Source organism: Bombus pascuorum, chromosome 1, assembly GCF_905332965.1.
Source record: "Bombus pascuorum chromosome 1, iyBomPasc1.1, whole genome shotgun sequence".
In the NCBI taxonomy this organism is placed as follows: Eukaryota; Metazoa; Arthropoda; class Insecta; order Hymenoptera; family Apidae; genus Bombus; species Bombus pascuorum.
The window spans coordinates 6,040,932-6,055,672 of NC_083488.1; the positions used below are offsets into that span (position 1 = coordinate 6,040,932).

General features: G+C 42.1%; 1 protein-coding gene across 2 annotated transcripts in view; it reads left to right on the forward strand.

The window, feature by feature from the left end:
* The window catches only part of LOC132914244 (uncharacterized), a 45,118-nt gene that overhangs the window by 28,840 nt on the left and 1,537 nt on the right, over positions 1-14,741 (forward strand). For both annotated transcript variants that reach the window (XM_060973199.1, XM_060973189.1), the window contains 3 exons: positions 2,370-2,424; positions 12,134-12,293; positions 14,124-14,295. In XM_060973199.1, coding sequence (XP_060829182.1) covers positions 2,370-2,424; positions 12,134-12,293; positions 14,124-14,295 — 387 coding nt within the window. The remainder of the gene's footprint in view (positions 1-2,369; positions 2,425-12,133; positions 12,294-14,123; positions 14,296-14,741) is intronic.

The window sequence follows — 14,741 nt, forward strand, 5'->3', positions numbered from 1 at the left end:
AAATGCGCTAAACTTTGTAGCTGAAGTTTCCGTTAGGTTCGCATTTTGGCATTCGACGATAAGATCTGGAAGACCGATCGAGCAACCGTGTTATAATATTTAATAACGTGATGAAACTCGCGATTATGCTTTTAATATTCTTACACTTTCGATTGTTCTTTATACTTCCGCCCGCTTTCACTCACTTCTGTCTCTCGTTCGAACGACACTATAACAGGTTTTTATTGTTGAAAATACGAAACACCTCGCTTCCGGTGTAGCCCAGTTTCATAGATCGATACACAGCGCGAGCCGTTAATTAAACGACTGCTATTTACGTAAACTATTTCATCATCGTATGGAAGACTCTTAATATTGAAAAATTGATGAGCAACTCGCGTGTTCGTCGTTGTATGGTTTTCCTTTGGACGAGCTCGTTATCCAACGCTGATATCGGAAGCGGAAGTTGCCGCGATAAGCAGAAACCGTAGATATCGTGGACCAAAAAATGTTAAAACCGCCTTGAAACTTGAAACCGCCGTTCGCTTTATCTTTATTTTAATTAATTTCATTCCATCGGCGAGAAAAACTCATTAACAATACGAAAAGTGAAAAGTTACACGAGCCAGTGAATGAACTATCGTTGTTAAAACTATATAATTAAAAATTGGTAATTACAATTACCGAGAACGTAATAACTAGGAATGGTTATCGTTAATACGTAATTACTAAATAATAACGAAGTACCTGAATAGAATTTAATTACCAGGAATTAATAACTTGTAAAATAAACGCGGCAGCAATGAGACAGGCAAGATCTAAGGCGATAATGAAAGTTCGTTGGTGTTTAAGTAACCGAGATGATTAAAAAAAAAAAAAAGGATCAGCGGATGTATGTGCAATCGTATCGACGATAGCGTAATATCATGCGATCGAAGTAGCCAAAATAATCGCACCAGGTGCGATGATGTTCAACTCGTAATAGTTTAGAACGACGTAAGCTTTCAAGTTCTGCTTGGCGTAAATTTCAGTTTCGTTGCCGATATGTCAAATATTCCTCGACTTTTAACCTTTCAACGAGTTTGAAAAAATAACAGTACGAAACAGATGCTTAATCGATGGCAAAAGGTTGGATTCGCGTTTTGCCGCAATTACCAAGCAAACTAATTCGCTGCAATTCGCAGCGACGACGCTGATATCGCGGAGAAATCATCGATGACGGGTCGCGAGAGAAACGGTGTAACGTGCCTCGACGAGGATTAGACTTTCGATTCTTCCTTCGCGAAGGCAAATAGCCTCGTAGCACATGCAGGTCGAAGCCATAAACGAATACGCTATCTCGTCGTACTGTGGAGTATCGTGTAACTGGTGATTTAACATCAGAAACATGAAAGAGAAAAGACGAAAAAGTCAGTCGCGGACAAAGAGTAAAATCTTTTTTCGTACGAGCCTCTGTTCCCGAAAATACTCGTTTTAAATGCATTGCGTTAAGCACGCGTTTAACGCCGAATTTCACGAGGATAGATGTTAACGAATGTTATTTACGACTGGTTTGTACACTCAAGTATTTTTAAATTATTATTAAAAGGTATATTAGAATGTGACGCGCACTTTCATTTACGACGGCCACTTCAAAGTATTTAGTATGTTATTTATAACGTTTCTTCCAGTAAGTTTCGATGGTATCAGAAAAATCATAGTCCCATAGCGATGAAAGTAAATATTTTTGGGAATAAAACCTGATATAAGAAGAACTTGTTCTATGTTTTCGACGAATTTTCCTCGATCGTATCTTCAAATTAAAAGACACTTTGCACGTTCGATGCGTGTCACATGTATCGCTGATTCGTACGAAGAAAGTAGTTTGCACGAATCGCAATGCCTAATCGCATCGAAAATAACGCGCCTGTGAAAAGTACGCTTAACGTTCCAGAGGAGGAGTAACGTACGAGCTAACATATTCGAAGAGACAAGCATCTCGGTGCTCTCATTTTTCTTCTCTTCTTTTTTCACAAAGAGTATCACGCTAGGAGCGTTAATTTATCAAAACGAGGTAAAGCTGACGTTATCGCGGAGGATTGGTCCAAAGGACGAGAACAATAGCAAGCTGGCTTCTCCTACAGAGGAGTCGAGAAATCGGACAGAAACTCGTATCTTAGCGATCTCTCGTGCCCCTGGCAATTTTTTCGTCTCTCGTGACGCTCGAATTACGCGGAAAATTCGCGGAGGAAATTTCCGTCGTGGAAAGCGCGATTATCCTCGTTAGTGGAACATGAATTAGCATGCAACCAGCTTAGCGGAGCTCTCCGTGCGGAACGCGCGGAGAATGCGAATTTTTTTCGTCGATAACTGTATCCTTTCGTCCGTTAATCAAGTGTACGTGTTTTCAGGTGATCGATAACGGACTGAGCAACGATACGGACAGCTGCGACGGTTTAACAAACGGTGAGTCACGCGCGTCATCGACGCATCTCTTCGTACTCCTTTCTGTTTCTTATTGTCGTCGTTTATTACGATACAGGCTCTTTTATTCCTATAAGTAGCCCTAACTGGCTGTAAAAAGCGGCACCGTTGGAACCATAGGATAGGCGAGGAGCGTCGGTGCGCTTTGGTTTCATTGACCAAATCCCGCGGTGAAAAGAACGACCGCTCGTACGATCCCCCAATTGCATTATGCTCCTGCCAACGGTTGCAACCCTAAATGAAGGATGCGCCGGATCCTACGATTCGATAATTTTATTTGCGGCTTCTATGTTGTATTTTCTTCTCCTTCTTCCACGCGAATATCGTTCCTTTATCGATCGCAGAAAGAAGGAAAAGAAATTTTTGAAAAATTAAGTCGGCTTTCCAGGCTTTGATCAGGTACATTTATATTATAACTTTATATATGTACATGTACATTTTTTCTGTCTTTATACGTACGGAGCTTCCTTGGTAACTCTGCACAGCTATACTTCCCAGCGCGTATTATTTATGGCACGTACAAAAATTTCGTATGCGGAGATTATACGCGATACGATGTATAATCTTCGCATTTTCGACAAGGATGATTTTTTCCTCGTTCGCGTTGTTATTTGCCGAGATACAGAAGCCAAGTTTTCAAGTGGAAGTCTTCTGAAACGAAGCCGCGTGTTTTTCTTCGCATCGTTCGATAACGCAGATTCAACACGAATTCGATAACCCGTGGCACGCGCGACCAATTTCAAATCGCTTTCGAGATATCGAGCTTACAAAATTTCCTGATTTCTTGCAGAAGAAATTCCTCTGGAATGGAAGGAACAAGCGGATGAACTTGCCGCGATGATCATGGCTCGTTTCGTTGCCTGCGTAACGATAGAAAAATTAATTTCACGGTGTCTTCCGTCGTTCGCTCGAAGAGAAGACGAAAAGAGCATCGTTACGCAATTGGAAAATAAGTGGGAGGGGCGGAGGTCACGGTTTTGTCGGCGGTTCTCGGCAAATCCGGCAAGCGGTTACGGCCCTGACTTTGCCCTTCGGTCATTATCGTCCGCTGGAGCGGTCGCCGCATTTTCTCACGCTACTTCAGCTGCTCCTTGCTCGCGGTGCAATGATCTCCCTCTCGTACCCGCACATCTGCCTCAAAATTACATCCTGACCGGGTCTCTACATTTTTATTTTCCCCCACCGCTGCATTCACCCTTGCCCCTTGCACAGCCCTCGCCTATCTACAGCCGATCTTCCAACCAGCCCAGACGCACCAAATCTGTGAAAAGGCAGCGGCCACGGTGTCTGGATTCGACGAATCGATCGATCGTTGCGAACCAGTCACTTTCGATAAACAATTAATCGCGTTCCAAATTTGTTAACGATATACGCGTGTTTGCAACGCGTTCAGTTTCGAGATAACTCGCTCCGCTTTGCTGTTTTGCGATTCGCTCGACAATCCTGTAGCGTTAGGTTGACGCGCTCCAACCAGATATACCAGCGTTGTTACTTTCTTCTGGAATTCCGCTTATCTGAATCTATCAAGGACAAGAACAACCTGCAGTTTTCTCTGATTTTTTCGTCGATGCAACGACACAGGCTGAGAGGGAATTTCTTTAGCGATTAGAAACGATGGTAATTGGCAAACGAGGATCGCGTAAAGTTAGACGATTATCGCGAAAGTAACGTGTCCTTTCGATGTTCGTGTTTTTAATCGATAGAAATTATTATTATCGGATGTTAGCATCTGTTTGATCAATTTGTCAAAGTTAGTCGACGATCGATGAATTTATACGAACGAAAGGAAGCGGTTTGCTATGTAAATTGGAAGAGGAATCGAACCAGTCGCGCTACCTTCTTTTCTGTCGATTTCTAACGTTTCCTTGTTTGCGTTTAATGTTTCTTCGGGGCGATCGAAGCTACTGCTATGAGATTGTTGAGAAACGGGACAAGTATAGAAAGGGGGGCGATAGATCGACAAAAGCGGTTCGATTATTCGCGTAGAACCGTTTCCGCGTTGCGAAATCGAACGCTTTACGTTTACGGTTCCGGGTTGACAGCGATCACGCGCTATTTACGTCCACGTAAACTGTATAATCGATTTCCGAACGAAAATCGCCGCGTTCTCGGAATCTGTGCGACTGGATCGTTGACAAATCGTCGACAGACGTTAGGAAAGTCCGCAACATCCAAGTCGAGTATAGAAATCGGTAGCCGACTGATAATTCGAGAACAATCACCTGGGTTGGCAGGTTGTTTTTCTCGGGTCGCTGGGAAAAAAAGGAAAAAACTCGACGGAGAACGAAGTACAGAGTAGAAAACGATTTTACGAGATGTTGGATTTTACTTTCGTTTCTTGGCAGCTCTCGCTGGAAGCGGTTCCGTGGTTTATGGTAATCGACGACGATGCCTCGCGAGGAACCTAATTCAGCGAATCCACAAAGGATCCGCTCGTTGGTAGCACGAATTCGATCAAAACCGCGCGGTTCGATCAGTCGCGAGAGTTCGAACCCTCCTGCTTTCTTCTTTTTTCGTTCTCTCGCGAATCGCAGCTCGTTAGACGCGAAATTATTTCACGATTTTCCTATATCTGCGTTTCGTTCTGACTACTAGACGAATTAAATTAAGATCGAATTAACCGCCCTTGGAATTAATTAGGAAGACAAAACTTTGCGCGTGAACTTTTATCTCGAAGACACGACTCGATGTATTGGGTTGGCAACTAAATAATTGCGGATTTTGTCATTAAGTGGTAATGAAAAAATCCGCAATAGAAACGTCTGAAGGACGGCGACTTGCAGTGGCTTTCCGACATTTACGCGAGTACATGAAAACTCGTCGAGGAAATTTACGAAGATTAGGCACGGTATATTGTATTGCAACAGTATAGCCATTTGTTGCGTATAAAATAAATGTACAGGCGTTTCAAGGATATCGTCGTGTTAATTTTTAGCAAGTCGCGCGTGGCAGACGGCTGCACTCACGTAAGCGGACCGTGACTCACTTTTGAAACCTTCTTCGCTGCGTGCGCGATCCTGCATTTTTTAGTATGCCAATAGCGTGCTCGCGCGAGATCATCCGGTAAGCTCCCACGCGCCCACGCGACGATCGAAGGAAAAAAAAGGGAAAAGGCACGCGTTAATTGCGCAATACCCGCGACATTACGTCGTCGAACGGTGCCGCACCATTCCTCGCCATTCCTCGCCATTCCTCGCCGGTCTTTTGTTATGATTGTCCCCGTAGCTGCTTTCTTCCCATGCTACTTAACCAGTTAGGCGTTTTTCACGAGTATACTCGTCATGTGTAAAGAGTAGTTAGAATTTGTTGCTTAAATTGCAATTTAATAATCGCGGTGAAAAAATTAAGAAATAAAACAAACAGTCGTTTCGTTGTTACTTGATTCTATTGGGGTGGTAACTAAGTGATTGCGGATTTTGTCATTAGGTGGTGTTTAGTCGACCAATCGCAGAGAGACGCGATCGCGACGAAGCGCGTCAACGGGAGTTGTAAATTCCCGTTACGATTACAATAATCGACGCCACGAACAGATCGATCACCTTATTTCTGTTGGGATAATAGGGGTGGTTGAGTTAGTATAACACTGCGGTTAACAGGTTATAATATATATTTTATTTCCAACAGTTGATTCCACTGATTATATAAATGTTCGGAGATACTTGTGAATTAGGCTACGATGTCCAATTGTAATGTCTTTTACAATCAGGTTCAAAGTGTTCGACTCGTATAGGTATTGTCAACTTGTCTAGTGTTGACTAAGTTTTCATTCTTTTCGAGTTGGTGTTTGACTCTTTCCGAGTTGGTGTTTTAATGTTGACTCTTTCCGAGTTGGTGTTTGACTCTTTTCGAGTTGGTGTTTTAATGTTGACTCTTTCCGAGTTGGTGTTTGACTCTTTTCGAGTTGGTGTTTTAATGTTGACTCTTTCCGAGTTGGTGTTTGACTCTTTCCGAGTTGGTGTTTGACTCTTTCTGAGTTAGTGTTTCACTCTTTTCGAGTTGGTGTTTGACTCTTTCTGAGTTAGTGTTTCACTCTTTTCGAGTTGGTGTTTTAATGTTGACTCTTTCCGAGTTGGTGTTTGACTCTTTCCGAGTTGGTGTTTGACTCTTTCCGACTTGGTGTTTGACTCTTTCCGACTTGGTGTTTGACTCTTTCCGACTTGGTGTTTGACTCTTTCCGAGTTGGTGTTTGACTCTTTCTGAGTTAGTGTTTGACTCTTTTCGAGTTGGCGTTTTAATGTTGACTCTTTCCGAGTTGGTGTTTGACTCTTTCCGAGTTGGTGTTTGACTCTTTCCGACTTGGTGTTTGACTCTTTCCGACTTGGTGTTTGACTCTTTCCGACTTGGTGTTTGACTCTTTCCGAGTTGGTGTTTGACTCTTTCTGAGTTAGTGTTTGACTCTTTTCGAGTTGGCGTTTTAATGTTGACTCTTTCCGAGTTGGTGTTTGACTCTTTTCGAGTTGGTGTTTTAATGTTGACTCTTTCCGAGTTGGTGTTTGACTCTTTCCGAGTTGGTGTTTGACTCTTTCCGAGTTGGTGTTTGACTCTTTCCGAGTTGGTGTTTGACTCTTTCTGAGTTAGTGTTTCACTCTTTTCGAGTTGGTGTTTTAATGTTGACTCTTTCCGAGTTGGTGTTTGACTCTTTCCGAGTTGGTGTTTGACTCTTTCCGAGTTGGTGTTTGACTCTTTCCGACTTGGTGTTTGACTCTTTCCGACTTGGTGTTTGACTCTTTCCGACTTGGTGTTTGACTCTTTCCGAGTTGGTGTTTGACTCTTTCCGAGTTGGTGTTTGACTCTTTCCTAGTTGGTGTTTGACTCTTTCTGAGTTAGTGTTTGACTCTTTTCGAGTTGGTGTTTTAATGTTGACTCTTTCCGAGTTGGTGTTTGACTCTTTCCGACTTGGTGTTTGACTCTTTCCGAGTTGGTGTTTGACTCTTTCTGAGTTGGTGTTTTAATATTGACTCTTTCCGAGTTGGTGTTTGACTCTTCGAGTTAGTGTTTGACTCTTTTCAAGTTGGTGTTTTACTGTTGATTTTTTCCGAGTTGGTGTTTGACTCTTTCCGAGTTGGTGTTTGACTCTTTTCAAGTTGGTGTTTTACTGTTGATTCCTTCCGAGTTGGTGTTTGACTCTTTCCGAATTAGTGTTTGACTGTTGACGAGCTTATGTCCTTTCGATTTGCTGCCGGACTTTTGAATGTTTGCCAACCGAGCCTTCACTCACTGTCCGCTCTCGTGTTATTACGGAGGAAAGTTCGGTATGGGTGTGCTTTTTGAACGAAGAAAGCGGATTCGTTGCTCACACTTTTCGTTAGAAAACGATCCGCGATGTCCATTGGTTATAGCCAACGTTAATGAACGAAGATAGGACGAGGAAGCCTCCTACAAACGTGGCTCGTGGGTGACATTGTTCATGGGAAAAATTAGCTTTTCCTGTCAGGTAACTACCCGCTTTCTCTGTAATTTGTAAGAGCACACAATAAACCTAAGGACAGTTCTAAGGACCATCCATAAACCGAAAACACTTACAGGATTATAGATTCCTTCAAGTTAAAAAGATTAAGTTTATGGTGGCTCCTTAGGTTTATTGAAGGTATGAATAATGGTACATAGATCATTGACCATAACAGGTTGTATTTACAAAATCCACAGGCACGCGTCCTCTGTGTTCGACTAGTATACTCGTCGAGTATCATTAAACGACACATTTTAGGCGCTTTTCAAAGTTTTGAAAGAGGTCGCAACAGCTAACTGGTTAAGGAGAACGGAAACGTTCTTGTTGGAAGAATTTTGAACGATTCGTTTGCCTAACTCGTTGAGGACCGAGCAATAGTTTGCCACAAGGTTGTAAGTACTTAGAACAGTAACAGCAAGGACTAGAAGGAGCTAGGAACAATCGAAAATCGTAGAATCTAGCGATAAATCTCGAAATATAATTTGGTGGAATAACGTTTCCGACATCGTTGTCATCGTGTTTCTCTGCTTTTCAATTTATGGAATCGATCGGTGCGTCTGGCGCACAGCTCGTTCAATTCAGCGTCGATTTCTATAGCGAAAGAGGATTTAGCATAACAAAAAATGGATTAAGATAGAATATTTATGATGAATATTTTATATGTTTTCTTTTATGTTTTTATATGTTTGATGAATATTTATAAACCTAACGCGTATACATAGCGACGATTACGACCAATGTACACCATTTCTGTACTTGTATTAGGTCGTCCGGAAAGTTTCTTTCTTTTACAGACACGTCTTTTGCAACGACGCATCTTTATACAAACATGAAACCTAATATATCAAACGTTGTGATCTTTATCTTGATAGAACAAAATGGATCGTACGTAATTCGATAAAACAATATAAAATAGAAAATGTGCATCCATTATTTCCTTATGGAACGAAAGAAACTTTTCGGACGACCTAATACTTACAGTGATTTTGATATAGTCGACTATTACAATTTTATCACTCGTCTCTTTATTAAACGAATCGACACGTTCAACAACCGCCTCAAATTGATGTTACATACTATTTGGCTTGGACGTTCAAGCATCTGGAAAAATATCTACGAAGAGCTAACTTTCAGGAGAAAATTCTAAGGTCTTATCTGTCTGTCTATGCGATGACCTGGAAACATCATGTTAAGGTGGTGTTAACATTTCTAAGCGAAACTTTCATTTTTTATTACACATCCTTGTAGCCGACACTTGGACGTCTTCCAGACTCCAGAAACTCGTATCGCCACCGAGATGTAGATTTTCAAATTCGACAGAGCAATACCTAAGTTAATTAGCAAAAACTTTGTGCTCGAAACTGTCTGATCGTCTCGCAAACGTTAGAAAACCGTGTTTCGGCAAAGTCATACACCGACAGTAGCATCGTGGAAAATATATTTGCATGTGCCTGTGGTGTATGTCGATGTGACTGCCACCGGCACGTGGAATTTTAAACCTCGCAGCTCGATAACGAACGGTAGGAAAGACGAATCTGTGGCGTTTTGAAAACGTCCCAGTGTCGACTACGAGAATATGTAACAAAAAGAAGAAAATGGAGCTATCCATTGGGAAATTTTCATATAGCCTTTATAGACGTTTTTCTAGTAGTAGTCGCAAGGAAGAGACAGATAAAAGCGCGGTACGTCCGCCTCGATACTGTGCCACTTTCGTCCGAAACATTCTTCCCTATCGTCCGGTATCTTTCCAAATATTCAGCGTTTCCAATTAGACAGAACGTGCTACATGGTAACGTAAAGGTAGTAGACGCGAATTATTACGAAACCGAGGTGTTATTTTTGCAGCGCGTAACTCGGAACATGGTTGGATCATCGTGAAAGAGCAGATCTTCACGGCGATTAAATGGACAAACGATAGGAAACAGGTTTCGGGAATTCTCTAGGTCGTAAGAGAAGAAAATACCGGAAGAAAGATGTGTTCCAGCTGGACATAAATCACACTGGCTAGGCGATAGCTTTCCTCCTACTGACGTTCATTCTGAGTGTTTCTAGGATGGCTGTTGCTTCGGGCAAGCGTAAAAATTCCAAAACGAGCGAAAATTCCACGAACTCTACCAGAACATTTGCGGTGTAAGGATAATTTACGGAACAATTTACGGGATAAGGTCGCGCGAAGAAATTTCGTGAATTTAAATCGAGAAATCTCCTCTCCGGTAAATGTTCAAAATTGCAACTACGACGCTTTCTACGTACAACAATTTTCAAGGCGATCGTCAAAGTGCCATATCGCGGCGCGTCTTCGCTGGTATTTGTGAATTTGGTCGAATGGGTTCGTCGCTTTTCCAATCTGTTTGCACGCTGTTCGAAGACATGTTCGCGAAACATAGTTCTCCGAACATATTTCTTCTATGTACACTGTAAGTACGTAGGCACATATTTGCTCGCGTTAAAGCTGCGATCGTCGTTGATACTCATCTTCGTACGAAGATATCCGATAAACGACGAGTTCGCAAGCAGCATCGATTAACTCTGTAAACGAACTGGCAATCTTGGAACTTGATTGCGAAAAATGAATTTACAAAGTTAGGCGATTGGTCTCTTGGAAATCGAACGTTGATCCTGTCATTGTACGTCGACACTCGTTCAAATGCGTCTCAATGATAAAATTCACGTTTACGAAAAGCGAGATTGATCGGTGTAGTTTCCAAGAGGTTTCATTTAATTTGATGACAAGCGCCTAATAAATTACCACCAATAGAAGCGTACGATGAAATGGGAAAAATAGATGGACGCTGTAAAATCTTGGAAAAGAGCGACTTGGAAAGCAATTCGAAATGTCATGAAAATTCGCTAAAAATTGTCGAACGTCTATGTGGCGAGCAAGAAATTCGCGAGAAAATCGAAGAACGTTGGCAGAATGTTTAGCCAACGAGAACACGTCTTCGGTACACGGTAGTTTGCAAGTACAGTGTGACACGTTCCGTTCAACCGGAGAATTCGGTTTAACGTGATAAAAAGCACATTGTTTGCGTCACATTGTGGACATAAAAGACAGGTACGTGGCGGTCTGCTCCGCGTACTCTATCCGATTAGCAGGTACGCGAAGCCCTACGCAAAAGTATATAGAAGTTGGCTGTTTGATACGGTTCTTGGCCGGAAATGCTTCAGTGCGATCCGACGCGATGTGCGAGGAGGGTTACGTGAGGGAGAGAATCGCTTTGTTGGAGGGTGAATAAAAAACTGACTGCAAAAATTCATTATCATTCGTCGCGCTTCAGTTTGTCGTCGAATTAAACTGTTTTCTAGAGACTACGATCTTCCGTCTTCTCTCTCCCGCCATCCTCGTCTTTCCTTCCTTTTCGCTGCGATTCTTCGCGCGTCCAACAGCCTTCTTCTTCGATCGATCGTACGTTTAATACGTTTGCACATACGCCGCGATGTCTTTCAAGTATCTTCCCTTCCGTTTACACGTTGTCGTCGTACGTCTGTACCATCAAAACTGGCCTGTAAACATCACACGTTGAGACGTTTCCATTTTTCGAAACATTACGTAAAACGATAAGAGTGACGTTTTCGATCGACGAAACGAATTTCTAATGAAATTAGCCAGTTTGCTGTTTTTGACGAGCACACTCGTCACGAAGAAGTGGCAGTATCTTGCGTTACGACCAGCCCTGTCAGCAACGAAATTAAAAGATAAAACAGTCGTTTCGTTGCAACTTAATTCGATATCGTAACAGCCACACGTACTCTGCGTTCGTCGAGTATACTCGTCATCGTCATTACTTTTCACCACACGTTTTATCAGGTACACACTTTTTCAAAGAGATCGTAACTTGAGCAAGAAAAAACTTGCTAACTGGTTAAATTAAACACCTAGCAATTTGTAAACACTTGGCGCGATTTGTGTATTTCTTTCGCCACTTTATCTGCTCTTTAACACTATGACGACTGATGCTGCTGCGTTGACGTCGTGTGAGTGTTCACTATCATCTTATTTATCGTTTCTTTAGTTATTAGGTAGTTGTACCCTTTTACCTTTCAAATATCCCAAGTTATCGTATTTTTTCCAATAAACGTAACTTGGATTACGTTTTCTTAGTTTTCCACGTAAACGTTAGATTTCAAACTAAAGTCATCGATCGTCATGGTGTTAATCGAGCGAGATTTTTCAATACGTAAGATATTTTCCTCTGCGATAACGTTTAACCATGTGTTTTGCATTTCTTTTTCTTTTTCTAGGACAAAAAATGGCACCGGTATTGGGTGTACCACCCCCTCCTCCACCTGCTCCTCACATGGGACCAGATGGCTTAATCTTACCGAGAAAACCGTACAACCCTTACCTCACCTCCAGCAACCATAAGGACCTCCGCAGGGAATTATTATTCAATCAGAAAGTGTAAGCTTCTTCTAAAATCCAACAGCCTCGTCTCTACAGGGTGCGCCGTTAGAATTCGGACAGAATTCAATTTGTAGTTCCCACCATATTAGAATTCAGATGTTTGTGCTGATTGACTCTGAAGTTAGTTAAATATGTCAATAAGTCTTCTATAACCTCAAAATGACAGAACTCGTTAAGCAAAACCCGGAATACGATAGAAGAGCGGCGATTATAGAAAGTCTTCGCGCCGGGAGAACGCCGGTCGAAATTATAAAATTCTTTAGCTACCCAAGATCGACGGTATACGACATTGCTAAGAGATACGCAGCCTCAGAGTGGTTCGAGAAGGGTTCTCCTTCTCCGGCGAGAAAAGTTCAGGTTAGGGAAAAATCAACAAGGACGCCAGAAATTATTCAAAGGGCCCAAGACATGATTTTGGAAGATCCGGGAACTTCTCTCCGAAAATTAGCCTCCGTCTTGGGGGTGAGTGAAACGATTGTCCGTCGAATAGCTCAAGAGGATCTTAGATATGCCTCCTACGTTCTCAAAGTCCGTCAGATGCTCTCCGAGGCCGCCAAGCTTAAAAGATTTGCCCGTTGTCATTTGATTCTGTGTTCGTTAAAACACGAAGCTGCTCCTAACAGTCCCGACCTAAACCCATTGGACTATTACGTGTGGGGCGTTATCGAGAGACAAACTAATAAATGCAGGCACCCCAACGTCAACTCCCTACGAGCTGCTATCGAGTCAGAATTCGCGACAATTAAACGCGACCAGTTGAAGTCAGCGTGCTCGCGCTTTAGAGCAAGAATAGAGCAGGTCATAGAGGCAGAGGGTGGTTACATAGAATAAAAGTTCTCAGCAAGGACCCTTTAAATGAGATATAACAACATTTTCATGTGTTTTTGTGTATTGACTTAAATAAACAACTTTCTGCACAAAACTTCTTTTGTCCGGATTCTAACGGCGCACCCTGTAAGGCCTGTGTCGATAATACCTGATAGCAGCACCTGTAAACAAAATTCCTTTTTCCTATAGCCGTCGTTTATAAAAATCTGCACACTTTGCTTGATTTGCACGTTAAAAAATTCAATTTATCCTGTATCAGGCATTAAAAATAAATTTCACTAATGTCATAACGCGATATTCAATATTTTGTCTGATAAAGGATAAAGGTACACAATTTATGCGTAATTTCGCAACTCGTGATAGAGTTCCGTTTACACGGACCTCGTTTATTCTATGGCGATTTTAATTAGCGTCTGATTTAATAGAGAAATCTCGTAGCTGAGTCCGCATCGGTCGAACAGCAGCTGCTGTGCTGCGAATTAAAAATCACAAATAGAGGGAAAAGTCGATAGATTATTACCATCGTAGAAAGTTCGATGGAACAAACGCCACGTATTGATCGGATAAATTCCTAGAAGTAAAGTTCTACAGTCAAAGATTTGTATCTTAAAACAAAATAGGCGAGCGTTCGCCAACTTTTGAATGGCGGTGTATTTTTATTTTATGCTTTTAAATAACGCGGCGAAGGGAGAGAGAGACGCGTGGCTGTCGATGGCATACACTTCGCACGCCTATCATCGAGAAAATCGTTTCCTGCTGGCGTATGCGTTCTAGGCCTATGCGATACATGTATACACGTACATTATGTACGTGTCCGTGGCTGTGACTCATTCCCAGGCACTTTTACGGTTTAAGCAGGGCCGCTATTCAATTGAAAGGTTGTTGGCGCGCGTTTTTCTCATCGTGGCAATTTTCACGCGAGGCCCACCAACCACGAGGCGACGAGGCACGCTTGCCGCGCGTAATTAGCTAACCGCATCGGTTTTCACTTTCTTTCAGCGGCAAAAACGTGCTGAATCAGAAGAGCGAGCTGCAGCGAGCACTCGAGAAGCAGAGGGAAGCTGCCTCCAGGAGAGAGGCTGAAAGGAATCGGGAAGAGAATTACAAAGACGATCCAAGAACCGCCTTACAAAGGGCCATCGAGCAAAGAGCGAAGCACATCGAGATGGCAGTCAGTGTTTCTCCCTCTTTTCTTCCTTTGTTTCTCTATCTTCCTTACGATTATTTGGTAAATTGAAAAAGGTCCTATAAATCCGTGACAAGATACATAGAGGTATTTTCCAGTTAAATAGTAGAGTTATTGATCAACTATACGTTCATTGTTACTTTTCTTTCCTTTCTACGAGAATAGAGTTCTTTAAGTCCAATTTTGCTCGTTGCGATTACGAATTAACTTAGAGTTTGTCCTTAATTAATCCCTCTTTTCTTCCTTTGTTTCTCTATCTTCCTTATGGTTATTTGGTAAATTGAAAAAGCTCCTATAAATCCGTGACAAGACACATAGAGAAATAGTAGAGTTATTAATCAACTATACGTTCATTGTTATTTTTCTTTCCTTTCTACGAGAATAGAGTTCTTTAAGTCCAATCTTGTTGCAATTACGAATTAACTTAGAGT